This window comes from Chlorocebus sabaeus, chromosome X (genome assembly GCF_047675955.1).
Source record: "Chlorocebus sabaeus isolate Y175 chromosome X, mChlSab1.0.hap1, whole genome shotgun sequence".
Classification (NCBI taxonomy): Eukaryota; Metazoa; Chordata; class Mammalia; order Primates; family Cercopithecidae; genus Chlorocebus; species Chlorocebus sabaeus.
The window spans coordinates 129497761-129521869 of record NC_132933.1 but is presented as its reverse complement, the minus strand read 5'-3'; the positions used below and the strand labels follow the sequence as shown (position 1 = coordinate 129521869).

General features: G+C 43.0%; 1 protein-coding gene across 1 annotated transcript in view; it reads left to right on the top strand.

The window, feature by feature from the left end:
• The first annotated feature begins 1271 nt into the window (after positions 1-1271).
• Positions 1272-24109, top strand: part of PTCHD1 (patched domain containing 1) — a 65450-nt gene continuing 42612 nt past the window's right edge. The window contains exon 1 of the mRNA XM_007991291.3: positions 1272-1815. Coding sequence (XP_007989482.1) covers positions 1465-1815 — 351 coding nt within the window. The 5' untranslated portion in view covers positions 1272-1464. The remainder of the gene's footprint in view (positions 1816-24109) is intronic.

The window sequence follows — 24109 nt, the reverse complement described above, 5'->3', positions numbered from 1 at the left end:
CACGGCTGGCGCGCACACGCACACGCCCAACTTTGCCAAGCCGTCGGCGCCCCCCGGGCTCCCCCGCGCCCCCTGCGGCTCAACACGCTCGGAAACCTGTATCTCTCCTGGTCTGAGATAAGGTTCCCTCCACTCTCACACCTTCGCGTGTAGGGGAGGAGAGGGCGGAGTGAGGCAGAGAAGGGGGTTAACGCTACTGACTCCCTGGCCAGCCTTTCTCAAACACTCTACGCCCGCAGGGGCGCCCGCGCCAGCCACGCCGCACCAGGTCCCCCAGACCTGCTGGTGACGACAGAGCGAGGAGGAGGAGGAGAAGGCAGGGCGAAGAACCGGGAGCCCGGGAGCCCCGGAGCCCAGGCGACCGACAGTTCCATCGACTGACCGTCATTATCAGCACTTTTATTACTAAAGGACTGGGTAGGGAGGTTGGGGGGGTGTGCAACAGAGCTGGCCAGCCCCAATCCACTCTGGAACGACCCTAAATTAGAGCCAGAGAGAAAGATTCTCCACGGATACCTTTTGAGTGGACGTGCTCCAGACACACACCCGGACCCCGTGGTCCCGCCGAAGCTGCAGTGTTGGGGGTATTTTAAACGGTTCTTATTTGGGAGGAGGCGTGATTTCCACGTTCGAGCGTCTTCGCTCCCCACCCCCTCTCGGCACCAGCCAGTGCGCGCCACCACCTGAGCCTGGCGAGAGCCGGGACGCACGCAGTCTTCAGCCTGCTCCTTTCCGCCTCTGGGGAGACTCGGCTCTGAGCGGGTCCGCCCGACGCCCGCCCCCTCCCCCCTCCGGAGAACTCTTTACTTTTTGTTTGGAAAATCGGGGCCATTTCTTTATTTATCTCTGGGTCTTCCCGGAGGAGGGCAAAGAAGGGGAGAGCGAGCTCGGCGGGCCGGGCCGGGGGAGGGGAGCGCGGGGAGGGGAGGGGACTGGGTGTAGCCTGGAATTCTCCGTCCTCGTGTTCCTGGGCTGGCGCGCAGAGTCTCCTGGCTATAACGCCGTCGCCGCTCCCCGCGCCACCCCGTTGTTGGCCTTGGGGGTCGGGTGAGTGGGGTCATGACGAGCCGCGGGGGCTGCCCCGGGCCCAGCCCGTGCTGAGAGGGGACGCGGCCGAGCGGCGCGGAGCCCCCCGGGCGGGGAGGCGGCGGGGGGTGGGGAGGGCGCACGCGGTAGGGCGGAGTGGGGGCGGCGCAGAGGCCGCCAAACTGGGGGGCTCTCCGGGAGGGCGCGGCCGCGGGCAGGAGGGCGTGTCTCCGGCCCGAGGGGACCCTCCCGAGGCGCGGCGCGGGACTCCCCGATGGTGGTGCCGCGGCTCCGGGAGAGCTCAGGGTCTCGCCTCCGCCGCCGCCGCCGTCGCCGCCGCCGCGGTCGCCGCTGCCGCCGCCGCCGCCGCCGCCGCCGCCGCCCGAACCCGCGCCGAGCGTGCGCCTCGCCCTCCTCCCGCGCCCGCTCTGCTCTAGGATGCTGCGGCAGGTTCTGCACAGGGGCTTGAGGACGTGTTTCTCCCGGCTCGGCCACTTCATTGCCAGTCACCCTGTCTTCTTCGCCTCGGCGCCGGTGCTCATCTCCATCCTGCTCGGCGCCAGCTTCAGCCGCTACCAGGTCGAGGAGAGCGTGGAGCACCTGCTGGCGCCCCAGCACAGCCTGGCCAAGATCGAGCGCAACCTCGTTAACAGCCTCTTCCCGGTCAACCGCTCCAAGCACCGTCTCTACTCGGACCTGCAGACCCCCGGGCGCTACGGCCGGGTCATCGTCACCTCCTTCCAGAAAGCCAACATGCTGGACCAGCATCACACCGACCTGATCTTAAAGGTGAGAGGGGGGCGGGTGCGGGTAGACTCCGCCAGCGCCGCGGCCGCGGTCGGGCTGGCTCTGCGCTGGGGTCCCGGCTGAGAGCGCCACCTCTCCTAGCCCAGGCAGCTGCCGCAGGGGCTCTCCTGCACCGCGCGCCCCAGGGCGGCAGACTGGAGCCTCCCAGCCTCCTGGACAGGGAGCGTCGGGGTCCGGGTCCAGTCCTGCCCGCGTCGCCTCTGCCGCCACCCCGCAGCTGCTGCAACAGTTGGGGCGGCGGCGGCCACAGTGCTGTGGTCGGTGCGCTTGTTTTGGTCGCAGTGGGCTTGGGGGTGGGGAGGGTTTGGGGTAACTGGGCCAGGAAGGAGCAGAATGAGAGAAGACATTCTGGAAAGTCCTACTAGAGAACAAAATACTATGCTTGGAGAGGATTCCGAGATACCCCTCCCTGTCCTGTTTTGTTTCTCCGTTTTTCTGCCCCCCCGGAGTGTTTGGGGAAAGGTTGTTGGTGGGGGAGGTTGGGAAAGGACAAAAGAATGTGAGGCGGAGGGGTGAGGAAAATGCCTCCCACCCACCCAGAAAGAAGTGTGGTCTCTGGCGAGAACAGGGGGCTGCCCTGCTGCTCTCTTCTCTGGAGCGAGGTAGCCATCTCTATCTTCTAGGGTATGAAATTATGTTTGTAATTCGCAGTTACTTCGTCTTTCACCGTAGCTCCTCAAGAAATGCCAAAACTTTGGGAAAAGAAGGAACCGATCAATCCACTTTTATTTGGGTGCATCTGAGCATGGGGGTGAGGGGCAAAGCCAGAAGGGTGAGAACAGAAGCCGGGCTGTGTGGCCCCGAGAAGAGCACAGGAAACCGAGCAGCTGGTTAGAGGGTGACACTCGCAGAAACCGGTTGTGCCATCAGCTTGAGGTGGGAATTTGATGTGGAAAGTGAGGTTAATGGTGGTAACTTTCAGGAAGTTCCTAAGAAAAGCCGAGGAGTGAGGACTAGAGATGGAAAAGTGGAGACCTCAGGAGAGAAAAGTAAAAATAGGTGAGAATGTTCCATCTGAATCCCTGATGGGGATTGTGGGGCTTGTTTACTTAAGGTTCTCCTTTGGGGAGGGCAGACAAGAACCAGTCCCAGCTGGGACTCTGGTGCAGAGGGATGGAAGGTGATGGTTTTGTGTGAGTCTCTAGTCCCGATCTGGTACTACAGGCAGGTTAGATTTCTAGTCTACTTATCCCAAGGGGGAGTCTGCTGGGAAACCTGGGGAACTCTTTCCTCTTCTTTTCCTCTACAGGTAATAGTTTGTCCCTAGAGACAAGCTAATTTTCATCCATTATTTCCCTACGTCTGTTTGTTGACATGTTATCAATCAGCAATTAGTAATGAGGGGAATCTGACTAGGGGCTCAATGGAATTCGGATCTTCCCACACTGAGTAGCTCATGATATTTTTAATGGCACACAAATCACACAGTTACTCATCAGAGAACCTTAATAACATTAATCCCGAGATGTTTGTTTTTCTCATGATTAGACTTCCAGCATCAAAGTGTTTTTTTTTTTTTTTCTCAATACTTTAGTGACTATATTTTGGGACACAGATAAATACTGCTCCAAAAGCTTTCCCAAGAAAACACGTAGTAGATTCATCATGGGCACAAGGAAACTATAATTTAACCAGTTCTGACAGTTGGAAATGCTCCATCTTTTGATTCATGATCTACTAAATGATATTTCTCTTTTTGTGTTTTTTTAAGGTGATGTTTCCATTGGCTTTTTCCCCCCCTCACAAACCATCACACCACTGTGACAGGCAGTCACCAGTTACAGTCACTCTCAAGGTTAATGAGACATCAACAAGCGCATCAGATCTCTTTTCAACTGGATTACTTCTTCCCTATTTGATTTTGATCAGTTCAGGACAGAAAACAGTGTGATAGGAGAAGGATGAGACTGGAGAGAGGGAGGCTTGTCTTTGCCTCCATATCTAAAGGGCAACTTTAAAGGACAATGGTCAAATCAGTGGATTGTTTTAAGAAGTGGGATGGTTTTTCATCTTCTAGGTGTCTGAGTAAAGTCAAAACCAAGCCTAATAGTGGTCCAAACTTATTTCTAGCTGATGACTCTCTGGTCAAGTGAGTTCATACAGCTTATAAAAACCCAGACTTACGAAACCAAGGGAATTAATTGTCTTCAATTTTAAATTATATATTTAATTTTTTCTTTCTGCATCCAGCCCCTACTTTTGGTAGGTATGGAGCCAGGGGACAGGAAGATGGACCTTCATTAGTCATGGTAATGTAAAGTGTGGGAGTGAGCACTTATTTTTTTAAATTTTTTTCCATTTAGAGACATGATAACTTGTCCTTTACAAAAGGTGTCAGGAGTGAAAGAATCACTGTTATTGTCATTACTAGTGTTATTCTGATACTTCATTACCAGCATCAAGGATAGCATTGACAGTTAACACTACACAACACCGAACGGTCCCTGCTGGTTTTATGGCGTCACATTTGAAATGAAGTGAAGTGGACAGATCATAAGCAGGTCTGAGGCTTTTTCAGACCGCAGTACAAAACTGAGGAGGTGACTTGTAGGATGGTGTAGGGTGTTGCTTCAAGCATGAAGAGTAGCCCCATTCTCTCCTCTTAATGTTTTGGGATTGTACCTGTGCAGTGAAGGAGATCCTTCTTGCGATATTGGTCCCACTATTTGCTGACATAAAAAAAAACAGACTGGGAGGGAGTGATGACAGAAAACGAAAAGCCAGGTTGACATCTTTAAATGTAATTGAGAGTATTACAGAAAAATATCTGTGTTTGAAAATCCAGCTGATCTGGTTTGGAGGAGCTTTCTCGAATTTGCACAAGTGATATGATTACCATACTCTGACCACTATAGTTGACCCCGCACTTTGAGGCATGACAGTGAGGCACACTGTGAGGCATGACTCCCCCTAGCATCGGTTTCCCCTGAGGGCTACAGGGCAAAGATGCAATATTAGGCAAAAGTGGGTAGGACCTGGTGGTGCTGATAAGGGCTCATGCAGTAATTTCTGAACCTCTTTAAATAAATGCTGCTCTTCAACCGTCTTCCTTTTCCTAGAAAATTAAATTTAGCTGATTATATCTTTTAACAGAAAATCTATGATGTTCATCTCAAAGCAAATTTCAAAGTAGGGCCTCACAAGCTTTTACAGATACGTTTCTTTGCGATCACCTAAAATGAAGTGTAAGTAGGTCCCTTTGATAACTGATGCAGGCTGTTAACAAAACAAGTCTTGATTTATTCCAGAATCATCTCTGTAAAGTGAAGAATCAGTACAGCCCAGTACTTATGATAATGACATCATCTTTATAGGACTTTATAGGTTATAAACATACAGTATGTTTAAATACAGCAAATTAGGAAAAATGTTATATCCCGTTTTACATATGAGAAAACTACTTCTTAGAAGTTAAGTGACTTGTCCATGGGAAAAAAAACAAGGCTAGAACCAGGACTGGACTGGACCCAGGGTTCTGGACTCCAAGCCCAGTGTTCTTTTCATTATAATTTACTTTCATATGATACACTACTTGAATGATTTAAAATATACATTTTTGTTATCCAAATGAAGTACAGTTGACCAAAGTTTTATATCCCATCCCATCCAGTTGTTCTAATAGTGGTAATTGGATCATAAGAATATTTTTCTTGACTGATTCTGTCTAGTGTCAATTAAAATCCACATACAGAAACTCCAAATACCCAAAGTAAAGCATAAGATATTTATAATTAACAATATACAAGAATAAAAAGAAGATTTTATTGGAAAAAAAATCTCTGGATGATTGAATGTAGCTGCTTCCTGATTGAGTGCTGCTCATTGGCAGGGTCCAGGTTGATTGAACTTTAGTTCCTTACACAGTCCCTGGCACATAGTACCTACTCAATAAATACTTGTTGAATAGACCCTCCCTAGTTTACTCAGACATTTATGTGATGAGTTAAGGAAGATTCCATAAAAACGAATTTGAAATGTATTTGCATAGTGAGATTTTTATTTTTACAACTTTACAGACAGTTTCTAGGATTCTTTGTTTGCAAGATATCATTCTTCCCTCCTTGATAACCTCTGTAGTCATATCAAAGCATATTTCAGTTTGAAAATTGGGTAGGGGCATTCATTGCCTTTGTACAAAGTCCTCTTCTTCAGGGGAAACTCAGAATGGTTTATTCCAAACCACGGGAAGGACGCATCGTCACTTAGCAAACATTCTTCCATTTACTAGGAGATCTCATTTCTTTCAAATATCAAGTTTCTGTTTTATTTAAACCTTTTATGTTTAAATACATTAAATAGAATTAAGTTGCAGACAAGATTAATAAAATCTAACTTGAAGTTATTTACTTCAGACTTTCCAAGAAGGGCAGCATAACTGCTAGCTCAGGGTCACAAAGACTGGGTAGCTAGATCAAGATCATAGTTTTTCCAAATACTGTCTCCACACTTTCAATCATTATGGGAATCACCATCAGTTCTTCCTCTACAATCTAAGGATCAGCAAATTTCAGCCTATTTTTGAACGTAGATTTACTTCTTACAATTTTGAAAGATTATAAACACAACAAAACAAAAACCAAGAAGGCTATATAGCAGAGACTGTGGCTCACAAAGCCTGAGAGATTTGCTGTCTTTACGTTAAAGGTTCCTATGTTGTATTCTAAAATTTCATTACTAGAGCACTTTCAAGAAGTTAATACTGTTAACCTGTATGGCAGTAGTTCTCAACTGGGGCTGACTGTGCACACACCCAGGGGACATCTGGCAATGTCTGGAGACATTTTTGGTTGTCACAACTTGGGGAAGGGGCTTGTGCTACTGGCACCTAGTGGGTAGAGGCCAGGTTTGCAGCTAAACATCCTGGATGCACAGCATAGCCCCCACAACAAAAAATTATCCAACCCCAAATGTTAATAGTGCCAAGGTGGAGAAACACTCTGCCTTGCATGTTTCTTTTGTTTTTTAAAGATTCTTTTTTGCTACATTGATTATATAAAATGAAAAAGTGCCAAAGAAAAGTTCATAGAACTCTGGGGACAAATATTATGACCTCTGATGTGATGCTGTCTTGGGCAGTTGAGCAGAGACCAGATTTTCCAGATTTTCCCCAAAATGCAGTTCTCTTGCTCTCTTCGATACTCTGTCCCTTCAGGTCTAAATCCCACCTGCTGTAGAGGAGCCCAAGAAACGGAATACAGTATAACTGCTTGAATGACAAAGTGGCTAAGTTGACACTGGCCTTTGAGACTTGTCAGTTACTAGAGTGCCCATTATTGGCATGCCTTAAGCATCAGTCGGTAGCAGTTGCCCACTTAGGTTGGGCTTCTTCTCACTGTGTAAGACCCCACTGTGAGCAGTGACCTGATGAGGCAGGAGGCAGTGCTTTGTTGCCTATTCCAGCCTCTGCTTTTCCAAGTATAAAATGACAATAGAAGAGCTTGCGTCTAAGAAACACGGAATCAAAGAACCTTGGGTTTAGAAGGCACCTTAAAGGTCATCTCCACAAAGGCTGATGCTAGAATATTCTCTTAGCATCTCAGGGTGCTTTGTTTGGTGACAGGTACTATGAAGCCTTGGGCAGTGCAGTCCCTTCTGGTGAGTTATCCAAGTGGCAGATACTCTTAGAAAAGATTGAGCCTGGGCCTGAAAGGGCAGCATTTGTGCATTTGCTGGGTCAATTGACTTTTACTCTTTATTTTTGTACTAGGGGAAAATTAAGGAGAGACTGAGATAGGTTTTCATTTTCCTTTCATTTCATAGGTAGTGTATCCAAATAATCTGAGCACAATCTCATCCTAGGGTTGTCTGACTTTTTTTTTTTTTTTGAGATGGAGTCTCTCTCTGTTGCCCAGGCTGGAGCGCAGTGGCGCAATCTCAGCTCATTGCAAGCTCCACCTCCCAGGTTCACGCCATTCTCCTGCTTCAGCCTCCCGAGTAGCTGGGACTACAGGCACCCACCAGTACGCCCGGCTAATTTGTTGTATTTTTAGTAGACACGGGTTTTCACCGTGTTAGCCAGGATGGTCTCGATCTCCTGACCTCGTGATCTGCCTACCTCGGCCTCCCAAAGTGCTGGGATTACAGGCGTGAGCCACCGTGCTCGGCCATGTCTGACTTTTAAGTACCTTTCCTTTGTGTGATTAGTATGTCAAATGCCCTCTTGTCTCATTTAGATTTGGGGAGCAATCTTTCAATTCTCCATTTAGGTACACATTTGAGACAAACTTTGGTTAAACTGAAATTTAGATATAAAGCCCCAGTGGGAGAGGAAGCCCACCTTTGTAATGACTCATGACATCTTGATAGATGCCATATTAGAGTTAGGGAAGGATGATTATATTTTAAATGGCCACAAAAACTGAGCCACTCAGGATTCACCAGACCTATAAACCTCACAGGACAGTCAAACACTGAACTGGTGACTCCTTGTAAATATGAGAAGGAGGAATAAGCTAACAGAAGTTATTTGTTTTCTACCTGAGTGGTTCCAGTCCCTTGGCACAAGAGACAGGGAAATGTGAGATGCTGGTGAGCTGATCAACTTTGACTTTGTGAGATGTGCCATCTGGTACCTGATTTCGGGGCTCAGTGTGAGCCCCAAGTGATACTTGAGATAGGCTTAAAGCAGACCTTTGAAGTCACCTGCTTGATAGCACATCACAGCAAGCAGGCCTGTCTGCAGCACTGCCTGTGTCTCCGCCACATACCCGGAAGGCCACAGAACTACCAAGGAATCCTGCCAGACTGATTTAATGACCAGCAGGGGAGGTGAGTAATCTCTAACCTTTAAAAGACAAGAAAAGAAAAAAAAGGAAATCAACACCAGTTGTTATTTCTTACGGGAAGCCCTGAATAATATGTTGTGCTTGCAACTTCTGAGTTCATATTTTGAACAAAAGGAGGCAGTGAGGACATAGAAAAAGCTATTTTTATCTTCTTGCTCTCTAAGAAATCCTCTTGAGAATATTGTTTCTGCTATTTTGAAAGATCCCCATTGTTAGGTCTTCCACTTTAGGTTTAATTCATAGGCTTCAAGTACAGTTAAGATGATTTATTTAAGTGCAGTCGGGTATCTTGGGAGGTGATATCAGAAAAGGCTGATAGGGGAGTGGGGAAGTAAAACAGTGAGTAGCAGGAAGCCAATCAAGAGAGTATTATTAAGCAAGTGTCTACTGTGGGCAACTGGGGCTCAGTCTCACTAGGGAATTCTGGGAGATACTGTAGAATATGTTGGAGAAATCTCAATTGTGGATAAAGAAGCTGAATATTTTTTCCCCAACTCCAGCCATCATCGGTTAATTCAACTGCATTTAGGAGCATTAAGTTTCTGGCATTTTCATATGCTGTGTTTCTCTATATAATTTTTTTTTAAAGAAGATTTGGGTACAGAGCTACAGGTGTTTGTAGCAAGCAACCTTAGCATGGAGAAGTGAGTGTGAGCTGAGACTATATGGGTGGGACCCTGAGAGCATCTGCCCTAAGGGTCTTATATTCATCTAGAGTTATACATCTAGAGATTTAGGGCCCTGTTTCTAGGGAATGGATATTCATCCCTTTACTCAACAAGATGGCTATGACCCTGTCTCCTTGAAGCTTACAGTTAAGAATCATCCAGCATAGCTATTTAGTTATTCTCAAGTTTGACAAGTGCCAGTGGATGCTGGTAAAGATGATTCCAAACAGGGCTTAGACACCAACAGGATGTGTGGTTTTAGATGCCAAACCTCCACATTTGAGAGGCACATATTCATTCTCACCTTTATGAATACAGAAGTCTGCAGACCCCATCTTCACACATCTACTTCTGTTGTTCTTCCTAAAAGTGCCCTCCCTCTTCTCTTTAAGGACCAGTTCACATGCCTCTTGCTTCATGAGGCTTTCTCAGATTCATGGTTTCTTCTCACCCTTAAATCTATTGGGCTTTCATTCTTATCCACATTCTTTAATGCGGAGCTGTAGACTCTTATGTAATTTGCTGTATTGTCATGTGATAGTTTCTCTTAAGCAAGGTAACGAACCCTTCAGGGGCAGGAACAATGTCTGAAACTGCCACATCTCTCCTAGAGCCTAGCATAATGTGGAGTGTGCAGCAGGTGCTTCATAAATTGTTACTGGTTGATAGCTTATAAGATGGAAAATGTGCTCTCCCTCCCTATTGATTTATTTTGGTCAAATATAATTTTGCCTGGTAGCATGACCATGTGATTTCTTTTGCTCTATATTCATTTTTCATCCTTGACAAATCTTGGTTTCAAACTTGTCAATAAGCAATAAGCATCCATTCTGTTTCCAGATCTGCTGCCATTTATATAAGGAGAAATTCTTTGAAAACCAAATATCTGACGACCTTCTCTGGTCCAAGTACAGTTTGGGAGGGTATAAACTTGACCTCAGTCCCCATTCAGTGGTCCATTTCCATGTGGGAGGGTGGAGCCCTGTGCAGTTCCCAGTGAGCAACCTGGAAATCGGGTCCCCACAGTACACATTCCCTTATTTACTTGAAGAAAAGTCTCAAAACATTGGCCACACCCATACTCAAATGTAAATAGGACACACACTTAAAAGAAAAAATCAAGGACAAGTGGTTTTTCTGACCATAGCACCAGTGTTCAAGAGATCACCATTCTGATGTTGCTCATTCCCACTCTCCTTAAAAATTAGCCCAGAGTAACATAAAGTATTGTTCTAAAAGGCAAACTCAAAGAAAATGATACTGGTACAAAATCAGCATATTTCTGTGAGTTTAATGAAAACACTAGAACTGCTAATTTTTCAGCGTGGAAGATACAGATTCCTTTACCCATTCTTCCATGAGGCTCTCCTGCTGTGACTAAAACCATGACTTTGTCAATTCTTTCTAATTGTCTCAAGAAAAAAAAATGCATCTCTGCTATAGAGCTGTCATTATAAATGCTCAAGAACATTTTGTGATAAATATCACAAATACCTTAATTGTGTGAGGGTTGAGTTGTTGGATTTTGTTTTCATTCTTGTGGTATAGGCAAGTAGTCATACTGAGTAAAGATTGTTTCATTGCTCTCAGACTTTTTAACATGCACACACATCACCTAGGCATCTGGCTAAAATACAAACTAATTCAGAGGGTCTGGGGTGGGACCTGCAAGTCTGCATTTCTAACAAGATCTGAGGTGATGCTGATGCTACAGATCAGCAGAACACACTTTGAGTAGCAAGGCTCAAATTTAACTGTTGTAAACAGAAAACTGGATTTAGAATCAGGAAAGCCAGGCTCAAGTCCCAGTTCTCCTAAGTATGTATCTTTGGGCAAGTCACCTAACCTCCCTGAGAAACAGGTTCCTTATTTGCACTGGGTGTAATAGCATCTCCTTCACCCACTTAAGGTAAAGACAGAATGAGATAAAGTATGTGAAGGCACTGTGTAACCACAGCCTTCTGTAAGGTGTGTTATCATTATTACTATTTACTTTGAAAATGACTGCTATTTCCTCACATGTGCCAGCTCTTTCAAAGCCATTATTGCCTGTTGAGTAAATACACATGTAGCCACTTTTTTTCTTTGATCCAACAGGCAATAATGGGTGCTCAATCTACATTCAATACTCATATTGCCAATTTGTTGGTCTTTAATGACTCCATCTGAGTCATTACAGACAATTGGATTCATCCTACTGCTGAGCATGCAGCTCCTCTTCCTGCAGAAAGTTCTTAGGCAGGCAGAGCTGCAGATGGGGATGGGTGCATTGCATTCCAGCACACCAACGTGGTTTCTCTGGGCTCAGAACCTCCTCTTCATGCCTGATGGGGCTTTGCACACAAAAAAAGCCTTTACTTCCTGCCCAGGGAAGTGCCTTTTGAATTAAAATTTCTGAGAGGCTGCCTGCTCTGGTTTCAGGGCTCTTCTCACCACATCTCACAGCACAGCATGCCAGAGAGGGATTCTCCAGTAATTTAGGTGAGAATGTTGATCATTCTCCTCTCTTACTGAATTTACATGACTACAGTGTTTCCCTGGGAAATCTTGTCCACATAAGTAGACCTGCAAGCATTTCACAGGGAAGAGTGTCATCAGAATTGCCAGAGATCAGGAGCGCCAGGCAAAGTGATCATTGTAAAGCCCTTTGAAACTGGAATGTTGCAAAATTTTGCTGACTGTGAATTTTGATCATTTAGTTCAGTGTGCTTCCCCACCTACCCCTTTAGAAAATTTCTTTTTATAGGATCCTAAAAGAAATTCACAATTATTCAGGCTCCACATCAAATCCACCAAAGAAGATTCCTCTGCCTATCTGGTTCTCTATCCCTAATCTCTTCAAACAAAATTAACCTCTGTGTAAGTGAGGGTTAGCAGTACTTCTCAAACTTTGTGCTTCTAAATTCCCTGGGAATTTCAACATGCAGATTCTGATTCAGTAGGTCTGAGGCAGTAGCCCTGACATTCTGCACTTCCAGCAAGCACCCAGGGATGTTGATGCTACTGGTCTGCAGACCACACTTTGAGTAGAGCAGTGGATTAGTGGATCTGAGGAACCCTACTGAACCTTTGTATATCCTGACTACTCAGTTCAATTTAATTGCCTCTATAAGCTAAAGTAGTGGCTCTCCAACTTGAGCAGATAGCCATTGGAGAACTTGTTCAAAACAGATTGTGGTCTCTACCCCACAGAGTTTCTGAGTCAGTAGGTCTGGGGTGGAGTCTGAGAGTTTGCATTTATAACAGGTTCACAAGGTGATGCTGTTCTTGCTGGCCCAGGGACCACACTTTCAGAACCACTGCTATAAAGTATCCTAGAAATTAGCTACCAGGACTGCTTCCAAAAATGCAGTCTCTCTCTGTGGAATCTGGCCAATAAGATACAAGCAGGATGAAAAAGTTGTTTGCTCAGCACTTAATTCTGAAGGATGCTGTAATAGGTCTTCTACAAAGGGTATTACATAAATCTGAATATTTGAAGTTTGCACTCTAAGGCAAGCATGTTGAACATAGGGCCATACTCCACTGCCTGTCTCCTGGTGTTGGAGTTCAGGAGAAAAGGGCTGAGTAGAGGAAAGGACACCCTGAGATGGAGGAAGAGAGACACACCTCCCCCTCAGTACACACACACCGTGGGTGTTGTTGCTACCATCTCCACATATGGGATTGCCAAAGCTTTCATTCTTCCAAAGACTTCCCATACGGGGTCATCTGCCATTTGTCTTTTCCGGAACTTTCTTTAAAGCAAACCAGATGGTATAGCAGGCACAAATAGGAGCTACATGCTGCATTTCTGAGACAGGGTCCTAGTACCATGGTTCTGTTAAAGAAAAAGTTACTCAGAACCCTTGGTAAAGAATGGTAAGGCAGAGTTTATTCAGCAGGAGCCACTGACATAGTATAGAGACTACTGCAGTGGGGTTTTGCAGTAGGGGAGAGATCCGATCCACTCTGAATATGACAAGGAAGAGTGGGAATTTATAGCCAAGGAGCAGGGTGGGGTCAGTGGATAGAACATTATTAAAAGGAAACATCACGGGGAAGGGGCAGATTCTGGCTAAACCAATCTGACAGGATTCTTGCTGAAAGCTGGCCAGGATGATCAGATATCATCTGAGAGATGGTCAGAGATAAAGAATTTGGTCAGATATCTAGAATGATCAGATACAAAGGGTGGGGGATTATGGTTAAATGGATTTAGCAGAAGTCTTGCTAAAATTGGATGATGTAAAGACAGAAAAGGAAATCTGAATGCTGAGGGTTACTTGAGAAGAAGGTTCAGAGGAGCCAGACTAGAGTTTGGTAAAGGAGAGTCGTTGTCAGTTGTCAGAGGTGAGGTGTCCACAGGGAGGGCCCTGGCAGCTAATGTTCAGTGTCAATTACTATTTGATGTCAAGTGCTGTCAGAGAGAGGTGACAGTTGCAACCAAAATTCAGTGGATACCAGTTTGGGCAGAGTGAAAAAAGCGTTGCTTTAGACCCCAAAGTTTTGTGTTTGAGGTTGTGAACTATTAATGTGTCCTTGATCAAGTCACTTAACCTCTCTGGGAGGTCTCAATCTCTTCATCCATACAATGGGATCAGCAATATTATCATTGTGAAATCTACCCAGTGTTCTCCATTAACAAATGCTTACTCTCCAGGAGAATGGACTTGCCAGAGCACGATTCTGAAACTTTATCCTAGGTTCTTTCCCATTTCAGCCCCCTTCAGCCTTTCTGCCTTATCTAAGAGTTGGTGGGGGGAGAGTCAACAGGGGTCAGGATTCAAAGAAATCAATTTGAAGCACTACAGCCAGGGAAGGGAATGGAAGACAGGAAAAAACTATACCACTAGAGAAATACTTGTGAAGGTCACAGGTCTACTAAAAGACTGAGATTTCATTGGAAGATTATATAGCAATTTCCCCTTACCACACTTTACTACCACATCAGCAGAGCTCCAGTTTAATAATAGTGGATTACAGCTGAAAGAACAAAAAGACACAGACCCTTTCTGAGGAGAAGTATGTGGGGAAATCCAACGTCAACAAAGACAAAAACAAGGACAGTAGAGAAAATTAAAGCTTCTGGTACCTATAGCTACAACAAACATTAAATACATTCTGACCCCTAGATTAACATAAATCTTCCTTGTAAAGTCCTATTATCTTAGTTCCTATTAACTGATATAACATGTCTAGCCTTGAAGAAAAAATTACAAGGCAAGCCAAAATAAAATGCATATAGTCTGAAGAGACAAAGGAAACATCAAAACCAGACTCAGATATGGGAATTTAAATTCAATACTAGACACAGAATTTAAAGTAACTATGATGGCCAGGCAAGGTGGCTCATGCCTATAATCCTGGCACTTTGGGAAGCCGAGGTGGAAGGATAGCTTGAGGCCAGGAGTTCATAACCAGCCTGGGCAACATAGCAAGACCCCGTCTCTACAAAAAAAAATTTAAAAATATTAACAGGGCATCGTGGTACGTGCCTGTAGTCCTAGATTCTTGGGAAGCTGAGACAGGAGGGTCATTTGAGACCAGGAGTTCAAGGCTGCAGTGAGCTTTGATCACGCCACTATACTCCAGCCTGGGTAACAGAGTGAGATCCTGTCTCAAAAAAATAAAGTAACAATGATTAATATGTTAAGGGCTTTAGTGGGAAAAGTAGACAACAAGACCACATGGGTAGTGTAAGCAGAGAAATGGAAACTCTCAGGATGAATCAAAAGGAAATGCTAGAGATAAACACTGTAACAGAAATGAAGAAAGGCTTTGATGAACTCATCGGTAGCCTTAACTGCCAAGGAAAGAATCAGTGAGCTTGAATATAGGGCAATAGAAACGTCACAAACTGAAACACAAAGAGTTAAAAGAGAAAAAAAACCCAAACAGAACATCTAAAAATTGTGAGACAGTGTTATCAAAATATATGACATACACATAATTGGAATACCAGAAGAAGAATGAAGCAGAAGACTTTTGAAGTAACAATGGCCAAACACTTTCCAAAATTAAAGACACCAAACCACAGATCCAGGTAGCTCAAAGAACACCAAGACAGATAAGTACTCATAAAACCACACTTAGGTGTATCATAATCAAACTACAGAAAACCAAAGACAAAGAGGAAATCTTGAAAGGCGCCAGAGTTGGGGGGACACCTTATATATAGAGGAACAGACAATAAGAATTACATTAGAGTTATCAGAGAAAAAAATTGCAAGGAGAGAATGAAGATAAATAGTTAAAGGGTTAAAAGGAAAAAAAAATCAACCTAAAATCCAATATCCAGCAAAATTATGCTTCAAAGTGAAGGAGATATAAAGACTTGCTCAGACAGAAACAGTGAATTCATTGCCAGCAGTCTTGTCCCACAAAAAGTGTTATAAGAAGTTGTTCAAGAAAAAGGAAAATTATATAGGTCAGAAACTCAGATCTATATAAAAAAGAGTATTAGAGAAGGAATAAATGAAGCTGAAATAAAATATTTTTATTTTTCTTACTCTTAATTGATCTGAAACAACTTCATTTAAATCAATAATAGTAACAATATATTGGATGATTATAACATGGATAAGTGAAATGAATGGCAGCCATGTCACAAAGCATGTGAGGGGGGAATTGGGAATACCCTGTTATAACTGCACCACATATAAAGCAGTATTATTTAAAGGTGAACTTAAATTAGGTATAAATGTGTATTGTAAGTGCTATGGCAACCACTAAAATTTTTTTTAAAGAAGTAAAATTGATATACTAACAGAGGAGATAAAATGCTCAGTTAAAACCAGAGAAGGCAGAAAAAGAGGAGGTAAAAAAAAAAAACAAGAACAAATGCAAAAAAAAAAAAAAAAAACACACACACACACAAAACAGAGAACAGTTACCACCATGGTAGATACAATAGATACTAATTCTATCAATAATCACTTTAAGTGTGAATGGTATAAATATGCTAAGTAAAAGATGATGACTGTCAAAGTGGATAATAAAAAAAAAGACCTAACTCTATATTGTCTATAAGAAACCCACTTTAAATATAAAGAGTCATACAGTTAAAAGTAAAGGGATAGAGAAAGATATACCATGCTAATACTGCTAACCAAGAGAAAGCTAGAGTAGCTATGTTCATTTCAGATGAAGCTAACATCAGAATAAGAACAATTATCAGGAATAAAGAAGGGTATTACCTAATTATAAAGAGATCAATCCTCCAAGAAGATACAACAATCCTAAATATGTATGTACTTAACAACAGAGCATCAAAATACATGAGGCAGGAACTGATAGAGCTGAAAGGAGAAATAGACAAATCCATTATTATAGTTGGAGACTTCAGCATTCCTCTGTCAGTAATTGATTTAAAAAAAAAAAACAAACCAGGCAGAAAATAAGTAAGGATATAGATGATCAAGGTAGAGTAAGGGACAGCATGTCTACTACTCTGGGAAGATTCATGATCCAACTCTAATAAGGATACCTGTTGCAGAGTGGAGGGGTTAAATTGGAGAATCAAGGCACTGGAGATAGGGAGACGCCTTTTGTGCATCCAAGGAGCTGTTGTAAGTCTGCAGGCAGAAGGCTTGGAATAGAAGAGCTGTAGAAAGAGAAGAAAGGACATAGATCAGACCACCATTTCCCAAAATGTGTTCTAGGAAAGCTCCCTTTAGTGCTGTTAAAAAAAAAAAAAATGAGCTCTGTGGCCAAATAACTTTGGCAAACAATAGATGTGGTACCCCCATATCAGATCCTCATATTGCATGCACATTATCATAGTAAAGGCTCTAAAAAGTTCCTCTGTAAAGAAACCGATTTAAGTCTGTCCAGTTTGGCATTTCTCAAATCTATTTGATATGAATATTTTTTACTTTTTTGGTGGCCCCTATCAACATCCCAAGAATCTAATGTGCTTCAGAACATACACTAAAAATACCAGCCCAAAGATTGGGAGATAGAATTAATAAGACTTGAAGATCATTGGCTCTGGGAGTCATCAAAGGGAAAAGGGTGACGTTGGCTTAGAAGTTTCCCAGCTGGGTGAGTAGAAAGAGGATGATACTGTGTTAACCATTACAGGAAACAGGTGGAAGAACAAATTTGGAGAAAAGGATTCAGCTGTTGTATATATACCAGTTGAAATACTCCCATAGCATTTATTTGCAAATCTTCAGGAGGCAGATGGAAATTAAGATCTGGAGTTTGAAGAAAAGGTGAAGTGTTGATGTGAACTGGTGATTGGTCTGTGTAAAGGTGACAAGTCAAACCATGGAGGTGGAATTCATTGCCTGCGAAGAATATATTCTGTTATAACAAGATCAGAAGTGCCAAGGACCATCTTGAGTAACATCAAATTTACAAATAGGCAAAGGTAGAGAAGTCAGATAGAAGAATACTGAGGAAACTAGGTTGAAAGATAGCAGGAGAGGAAAGAGTTGAGTCATGTATTCGTTATGGGAGAAAGAAAGGGTTTCAGTCAAACTACAAATATTTACTGAGTACCTTTGTTTGCCGGGCATATAGTAGAGGATGCAGCAGTGAAGAAAGCATGCTCATGCCTTACCAGAGCCTACTGGATTCCCATGAAATTATGGATTCCATTTTCATGGGACTCCAGTAGGCTCTGTCTACTTTTCCTATCCTGATTCAAATGGGATGTCAGTATGACAACTCCTATGATTTGCCATGAATGGGAAACCAAGTGCCATCTTCAAAATTTCAGGTCTTAAATCTGGAGGAGGAAGCCAACATCATTTTAGAGCCATGAATATTGTCCAAACTCCATCTGTTGCTCAGAATGGAATTTCGGTGGAATCATTGGACAGTATGGCTCAGCAGACTCCTGTAGGTAATGCTGCTGTATCCTCAGTTGACTCACTATGTTCACACAAAAGATGTTGGACAACTTATACAATTTTACTTCATCGTTTGCTGTCTCTCAGGCCCAGATGACACCAAGCCTATATGAAATGTTCATTCTGGAAAATGTGTTTCTGAAATGGTATGAAAACTTTCAAAGATGACTAGCACAGAACCCTCTCTTTTGGAAAATATAATTTGAATAAAATAATTTTAATGGATTCTGAAATTTGCCATGTTTTGAAGATAACTGACTCCATTCAAAAGTATGAAGTCAAAGAATCATGCAACCTAGGTTTAAAAACTTAGTGACTGAAGCTTAATTAAAATCTTTATTAAAAATTAAAAACATTGAAAAATGAAAAAAATGCTTAACCATCTCAAGATATTTTTAAGTACTCCCTTGACTTTTTATTATTGACTTAACTGTGTGCCTCTGCTCAGAGTTTAAGGAAATGAAAATTTAAAAAGTAGCCATTGAATTTATCTTCTTAGAAGTCATTGTTGAGTTTTGGTTGAGTGCTAGGATAGAATCTAGACTGTAGTGGTTTGAGAAGTGAGTGGGAGGTGAGAAAATAAAGTTAGCAAGCACAAATCACTCTTCGAGGTATAGTTGGAGACATCAAATGTAAAGGGTTTATTAAAGAAGGGGAGGTGTGGCAGAAGGTGGAAAGGACATGGGGTTAATGAGGCCTTTTTTAAAATATGGGAGAGACATGAACATATTTTAAAGCCCATGGGAAAGAATTAGTAGAGTTTGAGGACATGGGAGAAGAAGGAATAAACTGTACTAGAAAGAAGGAAAGGAATCCTTTGTAGGGACATGGATGCAGCTGGAAACCATCATTCTCAGCAAACTATTGCAAGAACAGAAAACCAAACACCGCATGTTCTCACTCATAGGTGGGAACTGAACAATGAGATCACTTGGACTCGGGAAGGGGAACATCACACACCGGGGCCTATCACGGGGAGGGGGGAGGGGGGAGGGATTGCATTGGGAGTTACACCTGATGTAAATGACGAGTTGATGGGTGCTGATGAGTTGATGGGTGCAGCACACCAACATGGCACAAGTATACATATGTAACAAACCTGCACGTTATGCACATGTACCCTAGAACTTAAAGTATAATAATAATAATTTTTAAAAATTTAAAAAAAAAAGAAGGAAAGGAAAAACAAAACCCAGTGAAAGCAATTGAACTTAAAGAGAGAGACAGAGCCATGGCCTTGATTTTCACAGGAGGGCAAGAAGGGAGTAGGTTTAGGTATTTATATGGTGGCAGCAAGTTGGTAATTCCCATCTGGCTTGGGTTTGCTCTGGAAGATAAAAAACAAGGTCAGCAGCTGAAAATGAGTTTTGTCAAGTGCTAAAGAAAGAACATTCTAATATCTGTGAGCTTGGCGACCAATTGACAAGGGAATGAGAAGAGCCTAGGTCCTAATGTGGAAGCAATCTCTTTTACAGAATTTGAGTATGAAAGCAAAGGGACAGTCTCTCCTTCCCTTTTATCTCAAGATGAGCAAAAGTATAGAGAAGAAATTGAAGTGGAAGTATGTTGAGAGAGTTCACATAGGGTATATTTAAATTTCAGAAGAAGAATATGGATTATAAAGTAAGAAAGAATTATTAACTCCAAGAAGTATTTGGCATTTCAATAGCTCATCAGAGGAGACTGGAATGACCTAGAATGGTTTAAACAGAGGTTGGGATGGTGTGGCCTCCGAGGATCACACAGCCTTTCAATTTCATCACATATCTCAGTGGTTCTCAACCCTGGCTACATATTAGAATCACCATAGTAACTCAAATATACTGTACCCAGGCCTTAAACCCATGGATTCTCATTTCATTGGTCTAAAAACAGTGGCCTACTCCAAATACAGTCCACAGACTGGCAGCATCAGTAGCACTTCAGTCACCTGGGACCCTGTTAGAACTGCAGACTCTCAGGCTTCACCCAGAACTACTAAATCAGAATCTGCATTTTAACAAGATCCTTAGTTGATTTGTACACATCTTAAAGTCTGAGAAGTGCTAGACTAAAGCATGGTCTGAAGTGGGGCCAAACTTTGGTACTTATTTGAAGCTCCCCTAGGAAATTCTAATGTGCAGTTAGAGTTAGGAACTGCTGCTAGATAGAAAAAGAGATCATTTTAAAACTGTAGTAAGCGCATGTGATAAAATCTCATTGTATTCTATATACACACAAAAAAGAATGAATGTAAAAACTGGTCAAAACCAAATAAGGCCTGTCACATTGTACCAAAGTCAGTTATGTGGTTTTGGTAATTTACTATAGTAATGAAAGATATTAGGGGAAGCTGAGTAAGGGATACATGGGAACTCTAAACTATATTTGCAACTTCTCATGAGTCTTAAATAAAAAGTTTTTTTTAAAAAAAAATTTAAGCTAGGCCGGGCAGAGTGGCTCATGCCTGTAATCCCAGTGCTTTGAGAGGCCGAGGCAGGCGGACCACCTGAGTTTGAGACCAGCCTGACCAACATGGAGAAACCCCGTCTCTACTAAAAAAAAAAAAAAAAAAAAAAAAAAAAAAAAAATGCACAATTAGCCGGGCGTGGTGGTGCATGCCTGTAATCCCAGCTACTCAGGAGGCTGAGGCAGGAGAATTGCTTGAACCTAGGAGGCGGAGGTTGCGGTGAGCAGAGATCACGCCATTGCACTCCAGCCTGGGCAACAAGAGTGAAACTCCGTCTCAAAAAGACAAAAAACAAAAACAAAAACGATTTAAGCTAAGAGATCCTGCCTAAGATGAAGAGCAACTGTTTTCCATCATCATCTAAGATGTACACGGGCTCCATCATTTATTCGTAGGGGAGCCATTAAAGGATTTAAAGCAGAGGAAAGACAGATTTGGATTTGTGTTTTAGAAAAACAAGTCTGGTGGCATATGAAGGGTTGATTGAAAGCAAAAAAGCTAAGTTAAAAAGCTGTTTCTGCCATCCACATAGATTATAAGGGCTAGAACCAAATCAGGAGCAATGGAAATGGAGTAGGAGAGGATGGATTTGAGAGATTTGGGAAGCAAGGTCAACAAGATTTTATGAATGATGCAGGGGTTCTCAATCTTGGCTGTGTGTTATAGCCTCCTGGGAAGCTTTTTAAAATACAGATACCTAAAACCTCGCCAAGAGATTCTGATTTAATGGTATGAGGGTGGGCCCATGTATCTGAGTTTGTGAAGTTCCTCAGGTGGTCCAAATGGTCAGGGTTTAGAGGGGCTAGATCAGAGACTCAGGCTGAGGAAGCGGGAAGTACAGCCTCATAGGTTTTTAATCAAGTATTCCAGGAACCAGCATGGATGAGGAGCAGGTAGCAAAGGTACAGCCTGGAAAAATTAGAGAGGTAGCCCTTCCTCTTCCATTTGTTTTATGTTGAGAAAAACCACAAAACTTAGAGATAACATGTGTAAAGCTATAATCCTTCCAACCTATCTATCTTCCCATGTCCTGTCTAGACAAACAGATTTAAAAAAAAAAAAAAATTCAGTTGTTTGTGCCATCTAAACATAACCTCAGCTTGTTTTACACACACAGAAACACACAACTTTCTTGTCAATCCCAAAATGTGAAGTACATATATCTATAAAGAAATTGTCCGGAAATCGTCAGGAAACTGGGCTAGAATGGTTTGGGAACAAGGTGACATTCTTTTTTTTTTTTTTTTTTTTTTAAGATGGAGTCTTGCTCTGTCACCCAGGCTGGAGTGCAGTGGCACGATCTCGGCTCACTGCAACCTCCGCCTCCCAGGTTCAAGCAATTCTCCTGCCTCAGCCTCCCAAGTAGCTGGGACTACAGGCACGGGCCACCACGCCCAGCTGATTTTTGTATTTTTAGTAGAGATGGAGTTTCACCATGTTGGCCAGGATGGTCTCGATCTCTTGACCTCATGATCTGCCCGCCTCAGCCTCCCAAAGTGCTGGGGTTACAGGCGTGAGCCACCGAGCCCGGCCAAAATTCTTGTTTTTGTTTTTTTTTTTAACTGCTGCTAGCCATTCTGCATATTTCGGAAAGCCCCTCCCAAGTTGTCTCCTAAAGTCCACCCAAACATTGTTCCCATCTTTCTCCAGGGAAATCTTTGATTTTGTGTAGGTTTGCTTTTATTCATGTAAGGCTTTTTTTTGGTGTGGTCGGTGGGGAGCCAGCCAATTGATGCAACAGGTATGGAGTGTAGTTGCTCCTGCTCCCTGCCCACTGGGGCAGCAGGGTAACAGGCACAGCAAAGCTTCCTCAGGACTCACTGCTAATAGACCCCGAGCTTCCATGGAAAGTGTCCTGTGAGTATGCACCCTACCCTCAGATTCACACGTTGAAAGCAGCCAGTGGCTGACAGACTCTTTTACAGGGTGATCTGCCAAAGCCACCAGTCTGCCTGATAAAAACAGAGGTTTCCCTACTGAGAGTTGCTTGCCGCCTATTGGGGTCTCTCTTTATAAATTTGTGTGCAAAGCACCATGAAAATGTTTCCACCTCAAAATGGTCTGCTCTTTAGCATTTCACTTTTCCCTTTTAGGACGTTTTTGCTCCTTTTCAACTGAAAAAAGTTACAAAGCCCAGTAATAGCCATTATAATAATGCATAAGCACATCACAGATTGTAACAATTATTTTAAGTGGTTAGTGTGAGAAAACATTAAGGTGGCATTTCAGGGCTACTGCTATGTTCCAGGTTCTTCTGTTATATTATGTCTCAGCTTCTATGAGCTATGTTATTTACAAGGTAAAAGAGTAACACCTAAGCTCATTCATTTCTTAAGTGAACCCAAACTTAGTTTGAGATCTGTAGGCTGGTTTAAATTGATTCTGGTAAAGCTACTTCAGCCTGGAAAAGGAGAAAAGAAATGATAGACTGAGAATTTTTAAATGTTTTATTCTCATTGCAATGTGCTAGCCGTTCTACAAATGCATATATTAATATCTGCCTGTGTATTCCCTTGAGAGCTGGGCTGCAAAAGCGTTGCTATACGTTTTGGTTTGGTTTTGTTTTTAAACTGCCACAGTATCTTTACTTTTACAAACATAAAAGTATGTATACTTATTTTAACAATCATCCTTTCCCACATGTTCTGTTTCCTCTTGTTTGCTTGCTTTTTTGTTTGCTTGTTTTGTTTTTTTTCCCCTGAGTCTTTCAGACTTAGCTAGTACTTTTGCTTAATCACTTCTCAATATTTAACAAGGTTTCAGGACATGCAAGGGGAAGCTGTTTAATGCATGCTGGTGATGCCAAGGAGATTGTACAACAGTATGTTGGCTTGTCCAAAATGTTTCTATCTTGAGTATTGTGTGCCTACTCTCCACATGCACCGTGCTGGGAGCGGGGATGTAACAAATAACAAGATTCAGCTCCTTTCTTCAAAGAGCTGAAAGAAGATGCCATTATAATATTTCAAGTGATAAAACAGATGTGTATACACCCTGGGGACCAGGGAGGATCTAAACTGCATTTCTAGGGCAGGCTTCCTGGAGGAGGTTATGCCTGAGCTAAGCCCATCACTTCTCACAAATCCAGACTCTTACAAGGGAGGGCAGAGGACTACAACTTGACTGCTCACTCTGCAGCCCTTTCAGAAACAGCCCCAGTTTCTTATTAGTGCTGATTTGCACCAGCTTCTTCCCCAGAATAGAGGACAGGGCTCTAAAAAGTGCCCTGTAAATCCCTTCCTGCCTCACATCAAATCAGTCACTGCAGAATATCACATCCAGTAAACGTTGCCATTGTACCTCCAGCAAAAAGAGAAGTGCTGCTTCTCAAAAAGAATACCACCCTCACATCATGAGAGAGGCAGTTGCTCTATGACAACGCCACTAGACAGCCAGGACAAATACGGGATTTCCAGGCATTAAATTAAAACCATCATGCACTTCACAAATAGCAACTTTTGGGTGAAGGTGCCAGCTACATTTTCTGATTGAGATGGGGAAATGTTTCTCAATGCACAGAAGAGTGCTGAACAC